General features: G+C 39.4%; 1 protein-coding gene across 2 annotated transcripts in view; it reads left to right on the forward strand.

The window, feature by feature from the left end:
- The window catches only part of abl1 (c-abl oncogene 1, non-receptor tyrosine kinase), a 43,792-nt gene extending 26,200 nt beyond the window's left edge, over positions 1 to 17,592 (forward strand). For both annotated transcript variants that reach the window (XM_052591672.1, XM_052591673.1), the window contains exons 3-11: positions 1,285 to 1,580; positions 7,378 to 7,650; positions 7,979 to 8,063; positions 13,045 to 13,222; positions 13,765 to 13,949; positions 14,022 to 14,174; positions 14,319 to 14,408; positions 14,489 to 14,617; positions 14,709 to 17,592. In XM_052591672.1, coding sequence (XP_052447632.1) covers positions 1,285 to 1,580; positions 7,378 to 7,650; positions 7,979 to 8,063; positions 13,045 to 13,222; positions 13,765 to 13,949; positions 14,022 to 14,174; positions 14,319 to 14,408; positions 14,489 to 14,617; positions 14,709 to 16,303 — 2,984 coding nt within the window. In that variant the 3' untranslated portion in view covers positions 16,304 to 17,592. The remainder of the gene's footprint in view (positions 1 to 1,284; positions 1,581 to 7,377; positions 7,651 to 7,978; positions 8,064 to 13,044; positions 13,223 to 13,764; positions 13,950 to 14,021; positions 14,175 to 14,318; positions 14,409 to 14,488; positions 14,618 to 14,708) is intronic.
- The last annotated feature ends 92 nt before the right edge of the window (positions 17,593 to 17,684 follow it).

A 17,684-nucleotide genomic window follows, 5' to 3' on the forward strand; every position in this document is an offset into this window, starting at 1 on the left:
CAGTTTATCTGAGAGTGAATTGCTTGTTGTTTCTGAGAGTACTTGATGAAAAACTGGCCTAAGTCATGAGTCTTTATGATGAACACTTCAAGAATTTCACACAATAATGATGTACTAGTGCTGCTCGTGACGTGATCACAGCAGTCTTGTGCTCCAGACAGGAATGATTCCTCAGATCACGTGTGTTGTTGAGGAGCTTGCGTCTGATCACTCAATCCAATATCAACATTGTGCTAAGCAAAATGAAGGCGTTTTTATTTAGAGCCAATGGACTTCATTATAACTTAAAGAATTTATTAAAATATATAAAAGATATTGTATTGTGATTTTATATTCTAGTTCTTAATAAACTTTCCTGTTGGCATCTTCATGTGTAAGGCCCTCTGTGTTTTAGTTTCAGAGATATTGGAATTACAGTATGTCTCCAGGAGTAAATCGTTAAATTGTATTTGGTTTTTGAACACTGAAAATGTGTGATTCAACAGTCTGGACATGAAGCCACATTAAGGTCCCCATATCTCTGGGGCCGAACGATGTAGGGCCTTGAAAATGAAGATTCAAAAAGAAAAGTTTACTAAGAACTAGAATCTAATATCACATTGTAATATCTTTTATACATTTTGAGTTGTAGGCACACAAACTTTGGAAAAAGTATATATATATGGCACTCAATGAAGTTGTTTTGACAGAGGGAACGAGATACATTTCTAGTTTCAACATTATTTGTTCTTCAGACATTCCTCTTTAAAATAAAAGAAGTATCATATTTATGCAAATTGTATTTTTGATCACTGAACATTCTATTTAATGATCGTGCACAGTTTAATTATCCATATTGAAATTCCAATATCTCTGGAACTGAACCATAGAGGGCCTTAAAAATGTAGCAGCCAAATGGAAAGTTTAAGACCCAATATCTTAAAGGGCATTAGGATATCTTTAATACTTCTTGAGATAGCGTGCATGCAAACATTGGAGAAAAAACTTGAAAAGTGCTCTTTCCCCCTTTTTTGAATGGTCACCACTGGCATGTAATACAACAAAGATTGCTAAAGTCAACAGATTTTACTAACAGACCAACCAATCTCTCTGTAAAACATAACATTATGATGATGCTATCTTTCTTATTCGTAAATATTCATCCATGACACTTTATATTTTGGCTTTCATTTCTGTACGTTTCTTCAGAAAAAATATTAGCAAAATTTGAGCCAGAGACCTCTGGTAGATTTGACACGGAATGACCCCTATGATGTTACCCATTTCTCATGGTGCTCTGATCAGGAGAGAAGCTGAGGGTTCTGGGATACAATCACAATGGCGAGTGGTGCGAGGCTCAGACCAAGAACGGCCAGGGCTGGGTGCCCAGCAACTACATCACACCCGTCAACAGCCTGGAAAAGCACAGCTGGTACCACGGGCCTGTGTCCCGCAACGCCGCCGAGTACCTGCTGAGCAGTGGCATCAACGGCAGCTTCCTGGTGCGTGAGAGCGAGAGCAGCCCAGGACAGAGGTCCATCTCGCTGCGCTGCGAGGGACGTGTCTACCACTACCGCATCAACACAGCTTCGGATGGCAAGGTGAGAGTCACAGAATATTCCAGCAGTAGTGTGCTTCAAGACGAGTTGGGCTCACATCACCCAAAGAGTGTTACACCTTATATGTCTTGACAGCCGTGCCACCCTAGAGACACAGGAAAAGGACACTTAAATGGGGTGTTTTCAACAATAGTTAGTTAATTCACTTACAATATTTAGACTAGCTGGTTGCTAACTAGTCTTGATTTCCTCACTGCTGACACATCACATTGGCTGGTGAGAAGCATCATCATAGCACCCTTAATATTTCAGTAGAAATTAAATAACGTTTGCTAGCAATTATCACTTTTTTTGTAGAATCAGGGCTCCAAAATAGTTTAATTTCATGAGGAAATTTTTGTTTCATAGAAGACAATAGGATCTTTATTCAGCTTCATCTAGTTGATTCAGTTTAGTTCAATAGCGTCAATTAACCTTCCATTTTTATAGTATTTTGAGATTTAATAATAGTTAGACTTAAATGGAATGTGTTCCAATAGCACGCTGAAGTGCTCTACTGACAGCACCACTCAGTAGTAGAGACAGACGATGATGAGTGCAGCCCGTGGGCAGATAAATGAGTCCATGTGTCACGCATGCACTGCAGCGCTGCATTCCTGCTGCATGTTGATGACCGCTGCACTCATTCCTCTCATGCCTGACGTGCCTCGTCAGCCTCACTGGCTCCGCATGAGGCCGCGACACACTTCCCTGCTGGAATCTCCAGTGTAAGCCGTCTGGAATGAGTCTGAGCCGCCATTTCGGCACAACAGTTCAAATATTTTACATGCTCTGAGGTGAAAGATCTGGGTTTTTAAAATGTATATCCCTGATTTAAACCTTTACAATTAGTTAGGACAGCTGTTTTTATTATTATTTTTATTATTATACAGCCATTTTCATATAACTCCATTCAGGACACTTGACAGATCAACATGAAAAGAAAACAAGTTTTCTTGACCCTCGTGCCACATGAGAAGCATATGGATGAAAATATTCAAAATGCATTTACTGCACCAATAAAGTATTAAAAAGGTGCATATAAATTAGTGTTGCACGCTGCAACGACACTTCAAAAGTATCGCGATTCTCGGAAATTAAAAACATCACGATTCCTAAATTTATTAGTATTGATACTTCACAGAATGACTGCGTTCCAGATTTGCAAGATAAGTATTTTATGTTGGTGTGTGCAACGCACGCTTCCAGTGCCTCCCTATGGACGGCTGTGTTTTTTCTCCTCACGCAAGCAGCAAAAAAGCACTACAACAGATGGCTGCGTTAGTGGCTTTACTAAACTGATTTAGCTTTACTAAAATGTGTGCATAATCAAATTAAATAGTTTAAATAAGTTGGTCAGATGAACAAAGCACAAGGTTTTCTTGCATAATTAACATTTTAATTGTTTGGTCAGACAGACACACATCTTGAGTAACTCTTTGACCGGATGAAACAGTTCATGAGCTGCGCATGCGTTGTTAATAGCGCCGTGCTAATAGCTGCTGTGGAGGGAGGAACTTCAGTGAACGAGAAATATGAGTCAGTGGGTTACCTGAATGAGAACGATTCATTCACCTAAAAGATTTGTTCACGGATCACTAGTGCAATTTCATATAGCTTATATTAAAATATTTGAAATACATATTTTCATATTTTATTAGGTTCTATGATAAGGTTACAATACGAAGGTCTAAGCAGCAATTTATTTTCCATGATGTCCCCAATGCGCGGGTCGCGGTGGGTAAAGAAATTTTACTTTATTTGCCGGGCTGGGGTGGGCCAAATCATTTCATAAAAGCGGGACTGAGATATTGCTGCAAAATTTTATTTGCTTTTTTTTTTTACTTGAATGCCATTACTTAAATTGATATTATTTATCTTTTGACATTTAATCTTCTGAGTTCAGAAACATTGTTTAATATAATCTCTGTTCATATTTTTATTAAAAGTTCAGAATCAAGATAAATTTATTACTCTTATGTTTCTTATGATAATTGAGATAATGCTGCTAAATTTATTCTTTCTTTACCTTGAATGTCATTGCTCTAATTTATTTTGTATATTTGATTAGGGCTGGGACAAAAAATACGTCGACGCAAAATATGCGCATCGATTCATCGACCTGTTTTTATTTCTCTAAAAAAACGTTTGCAAAACGTTTGCCTTATGTGCGCTGAATATATGCGATGGCCGGATCAACATTCTGTCCAACGTTATATAACCAATCCAGGTTTTTTTTTGCATTGATCTTTTTTTTTTGTCGGCTGTCTAAGTCTTATTTGATCGGTGAGGGATGTAGAATAGAATGACTGTTGCTTCTGACAGGACGCGTACGAGAGAGAGCACCGACTGCGCGCGCACTCACAGTCTTCAAACAACACGAGCGTTTCTTGCTCTCTCTCTCCCTTGGCTTGTGCATATTAATAAAAATCATTAAACATGATAGAAAAAGGGCGAAACACCAAAGTTTCACGCGCGCTCGTGCACTCACAGTCTTCAAACTATAAGAGCGCTGTCTTGCTCTCTCTCTCTCTCTCTCTCTCCCTCGTGCATATTAACCAAAATCATTAGAAACAGAACGCCAAAGTTTCACATGGAGCATTCAGAGATTTTTTTTTTCGCCATGACAGGCTGCTGGCTCCCACTGTTAATTTTTATTTCTTTTTTTTTTTTGGGAAAAGCACCCTCTGTATTAGCTTAAAGGGGGGGTGAAATGCTATTTCATGCATACTGAGTTTTTTACACTGTTAAAGAGTTGGATTCCCATGCTAAACATGGACAAAGTTTCAAAAATTAAGTTGTACGTTTAAAGGAGTATTTCTGTTCCAAAAATACTCCTTCCGGTTTGTCACAAGTTTCGGAAAGTTTTTTTCGAGTATGGCTCTGTGTGACGTTAGATGGAGCGGAATTTCCTTATATGGGTCCTGAGGGCACTTCTGCCGGAAGAGCGCGCACTCCCGTATAGCAGAGCAGAGAGAGCACAACAGATCACTGATCAGAACGAGAGTGTCGCGAAATATCACAAAAGGAGTGTGTTTTTGGTTGCCAGGGCAAGACAACCCTGCACAGATTACCTAAAGAGAAACAGCATTAAGGGACCAGTGGATGGAGTTTATTTTTACAGAGCATCAACTAGATGTTCAAGTGTTTGTATTTGTTCCCCTGCATTTCGAAGATGCTTGTTTTACAAACAAGGCCCAGTTTGACGACGGATTTGCACATCGTTTATTTCTTAAGGATAATGCAGTCCCAACGAAAAAGGGTCACGATCGTGTGTTGGAAACGCAGGTGGTGAGTAAAACTGCTTAAAATATCTCTGTGTTGTTAACTTAGCTGTCGGCGTGTAAGCACATCAAGTAAACAACATGTGATGTTGTCATCAAACTGCACTTTCCACATGTAAAGCTTAAAAAAAAAAAAAAAAAAAAAGACGACAAAGTGGAACTTAGTCATTTTCCAAAACCGCTAAGCAAATATATATGCAGTTTCAGTACATACCACATAGAGACGCTGTTGTTGCCGTTGTTGCTGTTGCTCTTGTTAAATTTCAGCCCCTGGATCTGATTCTGGATCATAAATATATGGTGAATCTGACTGTTAGCCATGGTTGTTTTGGTTGGTTTTGTCCTCAAGCTTCCAAACGCTATCAAAGCAAAAGCCTACTGGCGCTCGTGATTCTTTAGCTCCGTCCACACGTCACGCCTACAGACGCTCGTGTTTTTCCGGGAAAAATCGGTACAGACTATCTTTCTCTTATGAATATAATAAAACTAAAGACTTTTTGGAGTTATGAAGGATGCAGTACTACTATATAGGTACTCAAGATTAACAGGATATTGAGTGAAAACGAGCATTTCACCCCCCCCCCCCCCCTTTAAAGCCCTCCAGTTTACATTGGTTACTGTATTCTTTCAATTGCTCTAAACAAGTATTTTTGGTGACCTTTTTTATTGAATGCTAGACATCAAGTTGTTGTTATTTTCATCTGAAAGAAGAACTTTTTTTCAGTAAACTAGGCCCTATGTGTTCAGTAAGCTTGTTTCAGTAAGCTATGTGTTTTCAAGGCTTCAAGGTTTTATTGAATGCTATCTCTATACAAGTGCAAAGTTAGTCAGTTTTTTATTTTGTAATTTTAAGAGCAATAAACATATATTGCAATGTTAAGGAATTCATCTTTTTTTCATTCAGATATGTAAATCAACATGTTTAAATTGTTAGTAGTTAATTAATGGGGAGATAATCGAAATCGAATTGGTCTGAAGAATTAATCGATGCATCGAAAAAATATTCGCTAGATTAATCGTTTAAAGAATAATCGTTTATCCCAGCCCTAATTTTGATATTTCATATTTAGTTCAAATGTTTAACATATATGCTGTTCATATGTTCATTTATTAGTGTGTTATATGATTAGAATGTTGTCCTGGTTTTAAAATAAAGCATAGAAATGATATTTGAGTGTATTTTCCCTTTCAGGAAAAGTATCGAATAAGTATCGAAATCGCAATTCTTGACTAGGTATTGGTATCGAAATGATAATTTTGGTATTGTGACAACACTAATATAAATGCATGAATTCACTAAAGAAACCTTAATAATACATTCACACAGAAATTAGGAGTTTGTAGAGGAAACAGCGCATCACTCTTGAAATGTTACGATCTTTGACGTGACACTTCACTCCTAAATCCTGTGCCAGTTTTACTTTTTTGTTGTCAAAAGTACCTGTTTTGTTGTCGCTGCTGCAATTTTTCAAATGTGATGATACCAGCATTTCCTGCTAGCTTTTTGAGCATTGTTGCATGTAGGGCTGCAACTAATGATTATTTTGATAATCGATTAGTTGGACGATTATTTTTTCGTTAAAGAGACCCCATTTAAAGCCCCTATTTTCTTTATTTTAATTTTACTGACAAAAACACTATTCGACTTTCTACCCAATGTCCTTAAAAACAAATTTGCTAACTGAATAGTATGAAAACATACAGTGCTTAACAATTTATTAGACCACCTGTCATTATTTGAGGAATCTGTCAAAAGAAAAAATAAAGTCTTCTAAAAATGTTTATTGGAATTTTTGGACAAATAACAGTGTTTATTCACATAATAACAAAAATGGCCTCCTTTGATAACAGCTCACATACTTGCTGGCATTGTTTATGTACTTTTTGACTAATTGGGTATCTGAAAGAAAAAACACTATAAAGCACTTGACAATTTTTTCTGCTTTCTTTCACAGATAACAGCAATATTTATATTATATCATTAAAAATAGCTTACTAGTGTCACTAAAAAGCATATTCATTATGCATGCGCAAAAAACCTCTGATTGGCCATTGTGTTTCTGTACTCTACAGATATGTCTTTGATTGACTACAACGATCATCCAGTGCTTACAGATAAAAGCGGGAGAACACAATTTCAGCATGTGAACACAATGGCCAGTCAGAGCTGTTTAAGAATCTGCTCAACAGAGCACAAAATGTTAGTGTGAAATGCTGTAACAACAATTCATACTTGCATGAAATGCTTGACTCAATTAATTTTAAAACTTCGAGCCTAAGAGTAGAAGGAACATAACATGTGCTTGATTTATTGGTGCAGTCCGGTGGTTTATTTAGTTGCATTGTGCAAACAAGCAATAAGTCATGTTAAAATAAATGGTATTTTATCACGGTACAGCATGGAGCTTTTAACTTGTGTATTGTTACTTCTGCTCTTTTTTGAGCATAGTTGGCTGGCGTGAGGCTGGTTCTGAGCCTATTATCATGCTCACACTCTCGTGTCTCTCGCCCTACAGCTGTATGTGTCGTCGGAGAGCCGCTTCAACACACTGGCGGAGTTGGTTCATCATCATTCCACGGTGTCCGATGGTCTGATCACGACGCTTCATTACCCAGCGCCAAAACGCAACAAGCCCACCATCTATGGCGTCTCACCCAACTATGACAAATGGGAGATGGAGCGCACTGATATTACCATGAAACACAAGCTGGGCGGAGGGCAGTATGGAGAAGTGTACGAGGGTGTCTGGAAGAAATACAACCTAACTGTGGCTGTCAAAACACTAAAGGTCAGTGAAATAGAGACAAACTGGAGCTTCTCAAGACATCGAGAACACATCACACCTGGTTATAGCATTTGCTTGGACCTTTTGTAGTTTTGTTCATGTTTTCTGAAGATGAGGCCACGTCCATGTTCAAATCTGTCTAATTTGATGAGCTTTTACCACATGACTGATGAATACAATGGAAATACTGTCAAATTATCCATATATAGCATTGTTTTTCTCTGCTGTCTGTGACCCTCTATTGCATTAGAGCATAAGAATTCACGTCTAAATCATACATTTTTGAGCTTAAAACAGTGAAGGCATGTTTTTTTTTCTCTCTTTTGTGCAGGAGGACACAATGGAAGTGGAAGAGTTTTTAAAAGAAGCTGCAGTCATGAAAGAAATCAAGCACCCAAACTTAGTGCAGCTGTTAGGTGAGTCCAGTGTTTCTCCTGTGCTGCACACTGCATGACCTTTAGTGTGCAATAGTTTTATTCATTTGTACAGGGACTAAAACTTACAAATTGGGGAAATGCATAATATATTTTTTTTTAATTATAAAAATTAATAAAGAAATGTAATGCTAAAGTATTTCAAAATAGTAAAAAAAAATATATATATATATATAATTACAGCGCAGTCTTTGTGATTTGACGCTAAACCTTATTACATTCTCAGGCATTGGCATGTTTGGGGCTTGGTCCTGCATTTATACATTGAACAAAATTATAAATGCAACACTTGTTTTTGTCCCCATTTTTCATAAGCTGAACTCAAAGATCTAAGACTTTTTCTATGTAGACAAAATGCCTATTTCTCTCAAATATTGTTCACAATGCTGGCCATGCAAGAACTGGGATGTTTTCAGCTTCCAGGAATTGTGCACTGATCCTTGGAACATGGGGCCGTGCATTATCACGCTGCAACATGAGGTGATGGTTGTGGATAAATGGCACAACAATGGGCCACAGGATCTCGTCTCAGTATTTCTGTGCACTCAAAATGCCATCAATAAAAGGCACCTCGTTGTCCATAACATAAGCCTGCCCATATCATAACCCCACTGCCACCATGGGCCACTCAATCCACAACATTGACATCAGCACACCACTCACCCACACAATAGCATACACACTGCCATCTGCCCTGTACAGTGGAAGCCGGGATTCATCCGTGAAGAGAACACCTTTCCAAAGTGCCAGAGGCCATCGAATGTGAGCATTTGCCCACTCAAGTCAGTTACGATGACAAACTGCAGTCAGGACGAAACCCCAATGAGGACAACGAGCATGCAGATGAGCTTCCCTGAGATGGTTTCTGACAGTTTGAGCAGAAATTCTTTGGTTATGTAAACTGATTACAGCATCTGTCCGGGTGGCTGGTCTCAGATGATCTTGGAGGTGAAGATGCTTAATGTGTAGGTCCTGGTCTGGTGTGGTTACACGTGGTCTGTGGTTGTGAGGCCGGTTAGATGTACTGCCAAATTCTCTGAAACACCTTTGGAGATGGCTTATGGTAGAGAAATGAACATTTAATTCACAGGCAACAGCTCTGGTGGATATTCATGCAGTCAGCATGCCAATTCCACGCTCCCTAAAAAATTGCGACATCTGTGTCAAGTTACTGTGTGATAAAACTGCACAATTTAGAGTGACCTTTTATTGTGGCCAGCCTAAGGCACACCTGTGCAATTATCAAACTGTCTAATCAGCATCTTGATATGTCACACCTGAGGGGATGGATTATCTCGGCAAAGGAGAAGTGCTCACTAACACAGATTTAGACAGATTTGTGAAAAAGGCTTCGAGTTCAGCTCAAAATGGGGGCAAAAACAAAAGTGTTGAATTTCTTATTTTGTTCAGTGTATGTCTGATCAATCATAATTGGTCAGGAAGGTCCACTAGTGATTTTATCTAGTTCAGTGATCCTCAAACTTTTTACAGTCGCATACCCTCTCCAGGCAAGCAGCATGGTAAAGTACAGTACGGCAGACAGTTATTTCCATTTCTATAGTCAGAAGTTGTGAATGGTACCAAAATAACAAACCATAACGTACCACTTTTTTGGGCCCCCTCCTTTGGGGTACCTAGCACAGTAGTCCAATACCTAAAGGGTGGAGGTAGACTCACACTAGAACATTGATTGGTTAACAGTAGGGATGCACGATCATGATTTTTCATGGCCGATTCTGATACTGATTTGCGTTTAAAAAAAAAAGGAAAGGAAAAGTATGCATAAACAAGATGTTTATTTGGTATTTAATAGGCCAAACTGGCTTTTGGCTATTGAAAACAATAACCGTAACCATCTGAACTTAACAGCAGTATCTGCACAGTAAGTAGCCTACATTCAATACAAACACAGATGGTACAGACATCAGCATTTAGCATTTGTTTTTGAATTGTGTTGAAACTACAGAGAACTGGCCTTAAATTAAAAGATTAACTGTAACCATGTGAAATTAAAAGCAACAACTGCATAGTTCTACAATCCAAACAACACAATCAACACCCATTCAATAAGGTGTTTCTTAATCAGCATTCAGTATTTTAGTTTTTATATTTGGTTTTAAGTAAAAAAAAAAAAGAAGAAAGTTTTGCCAGTGTGAATAAAAAAAAGTATGCTATATAAATAATTCCAAAATGTTAAAATCAAATAGTGTTGGTGTGAATAAAACAAAGAAAAAAAAATAAAACAAAAGTGTTCCATTCGTCCAATTAAAAAAAAAAATAGGGTAATGATTCACATCTATATTTTTTTACTTGAGCCAATGAAAAATAAATAACTATTTGCTCAAATTAAAAAAATATAGATGTGAATCATTACCCTCAAATTTTTCATTGGATGAACGAAGCACTTTTTTTCATTGTGCTACAGCAGGTGATTTTTAAATCAAATTAAGTCGATGTATTTTTAAGATAAAAGAAAAATAATAATCCTATACAGAATTGACGTTTACTTCTGGCTTTTCAAACGTGTTTGCAAGTTATACTTTACAAAAAAAAAGGATTTCAGTTTTGTCAGTATAGTCTGTTTCGTTTCTCATCCAACACGAGAGAAGTTGAGCTGAACATCGCTTCACTGTCTTCGCTTGTGTAGGGACATTTACAGTACGCTTGCGCAGGGAAAGGCTCTTATTTGTGCGCCAGTGTACCAGCTGCTGTTTGTTTCCGGCTAACTGTGCCTCAGACATGAAATTCTGCACTTCATGTAATGAACGGCTGCCCGTGTCCTGCGCACGGGTTTCGAAATACTTCCACACTTCCATTACATGATAGCGAATGTTTACAATGTAGTCTGTGCACACGAGCACACTTCTGGAAAAATCGGCCGAAAAAAAGTCCAAAAACTGTCTGATTGCCGATCACTTATTTTAAGTAAAAACTGTCTGGTTCCCATTTATGGCCGGTCAACTGGTGCATCCCTAGTTGACAGAAAATCGTCACTTGTGCGTGCTAAAAAGGGGAATGACAACGCAATGGGAATGAAGCTTCTCCTTCATTCTTTCCATCATGCTGTTCATGCATGTTGGGCTTGTTTACGTCATAGAGTGCAAATACAACAGTGTTTTTTATAATTTCATATTTTCATATTTTAGAATTTAGTAAAACAGCCGTTTATGAAACACTGCATACTTAAGGGCCAGTGCTAACTATATGCAGTTGACCTCTGCCATATGAAGGGTCTCCATAACTGTACCACTGAACAATATAGGTAATGTTAACATTGGGCACTCCCCACCAGGTACAACTTTCTGATTGTTTGCATTTAGTTTTTAAGCCCATAAATAATAATTTACTCATTCTAATAAATTTATATTGTAATTTACTCATATTAATATATACAAAAATATCATTGCACAAATGAATGCATTCTACTTTTTAAAATAAAAATAGAAAATAAAATGAAAAAGAGTTCTAAACTAATGCGCTGTCTTCTGTATCTTACGCACACAAACGATCAGTCACTCACACAGATCATGCTTTGCATTTTAAACGGTGTTCAAATTAAGCACTGTCCACTGCTGTGAATGTGCCACAATATCGATACAGGGCCAGCTGTATCGATATTCGTATTGTAAAATCTCTGTGACGATATATTGTCATATATTTTGAGCACAGCACTAATACACAGAGACAATATCATTCATCTTTGTGGGTGAATGAAGTTGATTGCTACTTTCCAGCATACACGACACCTATCAAGTAAGGGTACTGTTGGTGGTGGAAATGCAAGCTGGATCTGGGTGTCCTGTCCCGAATCATACCGTACTGTACTGACCCGTACCTCTCGGTGGAAACGAGCCATGAATGCTCTTCTGCATACCCCCTCTCTCACACTAGTCACAAAATATTTGAAAAATGTGCACGCAATACATATACCTTTTTTAAATAACCCTTTTATCAGACACAACATTTGAATGAAACCTATTGTATATATTTTAATAAATTACTCACTGTTTAATGAAATGTTAACAAACAGTCAAAGGTAGCTGGGTATCCCCTTCTATTTTTTTTTTTTTTTACCTGTCTGGCACCTAACACTACATACAGCGGGAGACACAATAGATAAGTGTGGTGTAAAAATCGTCATCGGATAGTGTGCGCGGAGGCTCTGAGCGGAAGACTGCGTGCCTCTCATTTTTTGTGACCACGCATACAGCAGGCTTCAAAAGCACCATTGCACATGCACAGGCTGTGTGAAGAAGCCCTTTGCTACTCAAACCTGTACAATCTATCAATAAAACAATATAAAGACATGCACAGATTGGCAATTGTTTGCTCACATGTCTGTTTCAGAGCGAACCATCAGCCTAAACTTACGGTGGTATAAATACAAGTTGTCCACTTCCACGTTGTCTGTGTGTGCCTTCAGATTGCTCATGCGGAAAGTATAACACAGCCTTAAAGATGTCTTGCCTTGTTTTTTATTCCTCTTTTTAAATCTGTAATGGAGGGCATGTCCTGTAGGTGGAACCTAAGCACCTTGCCTGCCTCAACATCTCTTACTGTTTGCACATTTTTTGGTGCATGTGAGCAAATGGAGTACCCCAGTTTGAGAACCACTGATCTAGATGAACAATAACTCAGAAGAATGATGTAGAAAATGTAAAGCGCTAATATAATTTGCAATTAAAATGCATTTTTATAAAAAGGTTTGAGCAGTAACGGGCCAGTACATCAGGGTTGTTTAATTATTAGAATTAGGAATCGACTTTGACTTCATCAACTACCTTTATTTTAAATTAAAACGCACACATTAAACATCATACTTGAATTTGTCCAATTTAGGGACTGATCAGTTTCATAGTTGTTACCGATACCTAATTTTAAAGAGAGAAAAGTCACAAGAAACCGCCTTTAGATGGAGATATGAATGATCGTGCTTATATACTCTATTTTTCTCTAATGTCAGGTGTCTGCACACGGGAACCTCCGTTTTATATCATCACAGAGTTCATGACTCATGGAAACCTGCTGGATTACCTGCGTGAATGTGATCATGAGGAGGTCAATGCTGTGGTGCTGCTCTACATGGCCACGCAGATCTCCTCTGCAATGGAGTACCTGGAGAAGAAGAACTTCATCCACAGGTGAGCAAGATGTTCTGCAGTGTAGATGTGACACCTACATAGACGATTGTAGGTGCTGCGTTTGTAATAAATCCAGTCAATTGTTATTAAATATTCAATGTCTTGGCTTTTCATACTATTGTTTATAGTAGCTTTATGTGTATAGTTTGAGTTTCTGCCTAGAGCCTTTCTCTTAGTGATGCTTTAACAGACAGAAGGTATTTCACAATAGCTAGAACAGGTTTTATTGCACTTTGACAAACAATAATTAAATTATCTATATAGGCAGTTGTATCATTCTTTCGGCCTGATTTACAAAAAGAAGCACACAAGATAACTGAATAGCCCTGTTAAGAAGTCAATTTCAGAAACCATTAGAATGTCAGGTCCTTGTAGTTTACAAAATGTATTTATTGTGTTGTTTATACCGTGTCCATTCCAGTCTTATCATTCTGTGAACTAAAAAAAATGACTAAACATTACAGGACAAGGATAAGGGGTTGTCCCTTACGGTATTTATAGGAAGTGACACGTTTCCAGTTAACACCTGATTCTTGTTTCAGGGATCTGGCTGCTCGTAACTGCTTAGTTGGGGAAAACAACTTAGTTAAAGTGGCAGATTTTGGACTGAGTCGCCTGATGACGGAAGAAACCTACATAGCCCATGTAGGAGCCAAGTTTCCCATTAAATGGACCGCCCCAGAGAGTCTGGCCTATAACAAGTTCTCCATTAAGTCAGACGTGTGGGGTAAGCAAAAATCAATTAAACACTCATTATTCTCTTATGGGTAAAACTAAAATTCTTGCTTTAACTCTTTAGCATTTGGTGTCCTGCTTTGGGAAATTGCCACCTACGGGATGTCTCCATATCCTGGAATTGACTTGTCCCAAGTATACGAGCTACTAGAGAAAGATTACCGCATGGACAGACCCGAAGGATGCCCAGAGAAAGTCTATGAGCTCATGAGGGCCTGTAAGTAGCTTGTTGGATCACTGAAGAAAATCCAAGGAGCAAAAAGTAGACAAACTAAAGTATTTGAATAAGATGGTTACAATTAAGCAATTAATTCAGGTCTTTAGTTGCCTTTTAGACTGACGTTAGTGTTTCTATCTTTAGGTTGGAAATGGAACCCTGCAGAGCGGCCTTCTTTTGCTGAAACTCACCAGGCATTTGAAACAATGTTTCAAGAGTCCAGTATCTCCGATGGTAAGATTTTGTCTCTGGAGGTTTAGAGAGATTTGTGTGTACTTTTCTCATAGCTCATCTTTAATCTTCATGGGTTACAGAGGTGGAGAAAGAGTTGGGTAAGAAGGGTAAGAAGCTGACACTGGGTCCAATACAGCAGGCACCAGAACTTCCCACTAAGACGAGGACACTAAGAAGAAATATGGACAGTAGGGATGGTGACAGTCCAGGTAAGTTTTACTTTCCCAATGTTCACAGTTAATTCTGAGTTAATTTCTGCAAGAGTGGGCGACTGTACTGATAAAGTTTTACCCTTTCCAGATGCAGCAGAGGCTGAGGTGGTAGGGCCCCCGATGCTCCCGAGGCCTGTCCTTGATAGTAACTTGAACGAAGATGATCGCCTCCTTCCTAAAGATAAAGATAAGTTCCGAATGAATCCATTCAGTTTAATCAAGAAAAAGAAGAGAACCGCCCCGGCACCCCCAAAGCGCAGCAGCTCCTTTGGTAAGATGGATGGGCACTTGGATCGTAAAGGACTGGGTCCTGACTGCAGAGATGATTTCAACAACGGGGCTTCCACCAATGATACCTTGCACAGCATTGACCCTTCCAAATTGATAAGCTCCAACAATACCATGGCTGTCGGAGTCACTAACGGAGCCCCAGTATATCCTGGTCAGCTCTTCCCTTCACATTCACGGAAAAAGGGCACAGCAACAACATCGGGTGGCGGAGGAAAGCTTGCCACAACTCCACCCACAGAGGAAGATCCTATGTCAAACTCCAAGCGCTTCCTAAGGTCGTCTTCTGCTTCTAGCATGCCCCCAGGGTCTGAACGCACTGAGTGGAAGTCTGTCACCTTGCCGCGTGACATCCAGTCATCTCACTTTGACTCTGGCACCATTGGAGGCAAGCCAGCTTTACCACGCAAGAAAGCAGATTGCATGCCACGTGGTGGCACCCTTACCCCGCCACCACGCCTTCCCAAGAAAATTGAAGATGCACCTGACGAAGTGTTTAAGGACTCAGAGTCTAGTCCTGGATCAAGTCCTTTGACTCTGACACCTAAGCTCACCCGTCGGCCACATGTGCAGATGGAAAATTCCAAAACAAGTGCCTTGCAAGCGGTGCTTCCACCTCTGGGAGCATCTGGTGATGAATGCCGACCTCGTAGGCTCAAGAACTCTTCTGAAGTCCCTGGACAAAGAGACAGAGAGAAGGGGAAGTTTACAAAACCTAAACCGGCTCCTCCTCCACCTCCTGTCTCTAGTGCCAAATCTGGAAAGTCTTCGAGGAATCCCACTTCTGATATCTCTTCGGATACCAAAGTCAAAGGCTTCTCTGAACAAAACCCTTTAAGTCTTGGATCCACAGAACAAGGCAGGGGGACAAGTCTTTCCCAAGAAAGTGGCAAAAAATTGCCAAAAAACACTTCCAAAGTGCAGCCCCCAAAGACCTCTCCGACATCCCCAAGCAGTCAGCTACCAGGGATGGGAACGGGATCGGCTGTTGGTGACCCAGGATCCAACTTCATTCCCCTCATGACGACTCGCCGCTCACTAAGGAAAACACGCCAGCCATCAGAGCGACTCTCCAATTCTTGCATTACACGCGAGATGGTTTTGGAGAGCACGGAGCTCGTGCGAGCTGCCATTGGCCGCATTTCAGAGCAAACCGGCAGCCACAGTGCAGTGTTGGAAGCTGGCAAGAATCTGTCCAAGTATTGCGCAAGCTACGTCGAGTCCATCCAGCAGATGCGCAACAAGTTCACTTTCCGTGAAGCCATCAATAAGTTGGAGAGCAGCCTGCGTGAGCTGCAGATCTGCCCTGCTGCCACTGGGGGAGCCAACACAACACAAGACTTTTCAAAGCTACTTTCCTCCATCAAGGAGATCAGTGACATAGTTCAGAGGTAGCGGAGAAGAGCACAGATGGAACTGATATCTCTGTGTCTGGGACTTCTCTTGGTTGGCTGTGGCGTGCCATACATTTCCATTGAACCCACCTCAGCTTTTCTCATGCCAAATAGTGGAACATTTAAGAACGATTCAGTGTCTTATTACTAGCAGTGCACAAATGCAGGGGAACCAGTAATGTTGCTCCAGACTCTTGTTTGGCGATTTTAAGGTAGCCCAGGTCCAAGCCTTAGTAACTTGATATTTTATGAATCTTTGTCTGCAATTCCTTGACTTTTCTTCTCTCCATTTTCTCAAAGTATTTGTTATAGACAGCATTATCTCAGCATTGCAGATGACTGACAGAAAAACACCTCATGTGCCTCACACTTTTCAAGGGATCAAAATATATTTTTGATTACATTCATGATCATAGTATTGATAAAGACTGTTTATTGATGTGTCCAGCTTAGTTTTCTTTGTGTGGTTGGTCGAGAAAGGGCTTTGTTGTGAGATGTGAATGGTCCCTGTGATATGAGGAACTTCAAACCGACTGATCAAGTATTGTATGATTGCAACACTGTGCCATGATTGACATTTCACTGATGGGGTCGTTAAGTAGGTTTTCTCACCTTTTCCAGGCCCGTCAAGGGTTTTGAACAAGTGTTCCTACAGCACAATTACTACACACATGCCTTTCCAAAACTACGGTTGCCTTAAAGAGACTCGCTGAACATGAATCATTGGTCAGTGAATGAAACACTACTGTCTCAAGGAGAAAGATTGAGAAGTGAGAATCTGCGCTTCAGAAACAGTATAGGTATAGATGTCTTCAGTTACCACTTGACGTAATTTCAAAGGTTTTCCACACACCACTGACAGAAGTGCTCCAGGATCACGGACTTGACGGAGCAGCTTTATCCAGTGACCACAAGCCATGATTCTTATTGAGGTGATGGGAGTTGAGTCAATGACTATCTTACTAAAACTTTTGTGTTTGTTTTGCTTGTGTAGTTTTCAGTATTAGTTTGTCTTTTCCAACACTTTGCCATTAGACTGCGACGCCTGAGGAAGAGGCCAACCACAAGCTTTTAATTCAACATGGTACTACCAGTGTTGACATTTCATGTGTTTTTTTTTCCTCTTAAAATCATGCCACTATTAAATTTGTATTCAAGCTTCACCCTTTTGTAGACTAATTGCTCATCTTTGTAAATACACATCACTTATTTTTAGTTGATTCTTCCTGTAACCTTGGTGCAATTTTTTTTTATTGCAAAAAATACAAAGCAATTTTTCTACTTGAACAACGTAATTTGTTTCTGTCAGTGTGTTCATGTTGTCTGCTCTCTGTTCTAATGTGCTTTTGCATATGCATGTGTTTGTGGTTTATCTTCATTTA

This window comes from Carassius gibelio, chromosome A5 (genome assembly GCF_023724105.1).
Source record: "Carassius gibelio isolate Cgi1373 ecotype wild population from Czech Republic chromosome A5, carGib1.2-hapl.c, whole genome shotgun sequence".
NCBI classification, from domain to species: Eukaryota; Metazoa; Chordata; class Actinopteri; order Cypriniformes; family Cyprinidae; genus Carassius; species Carassius gibelio.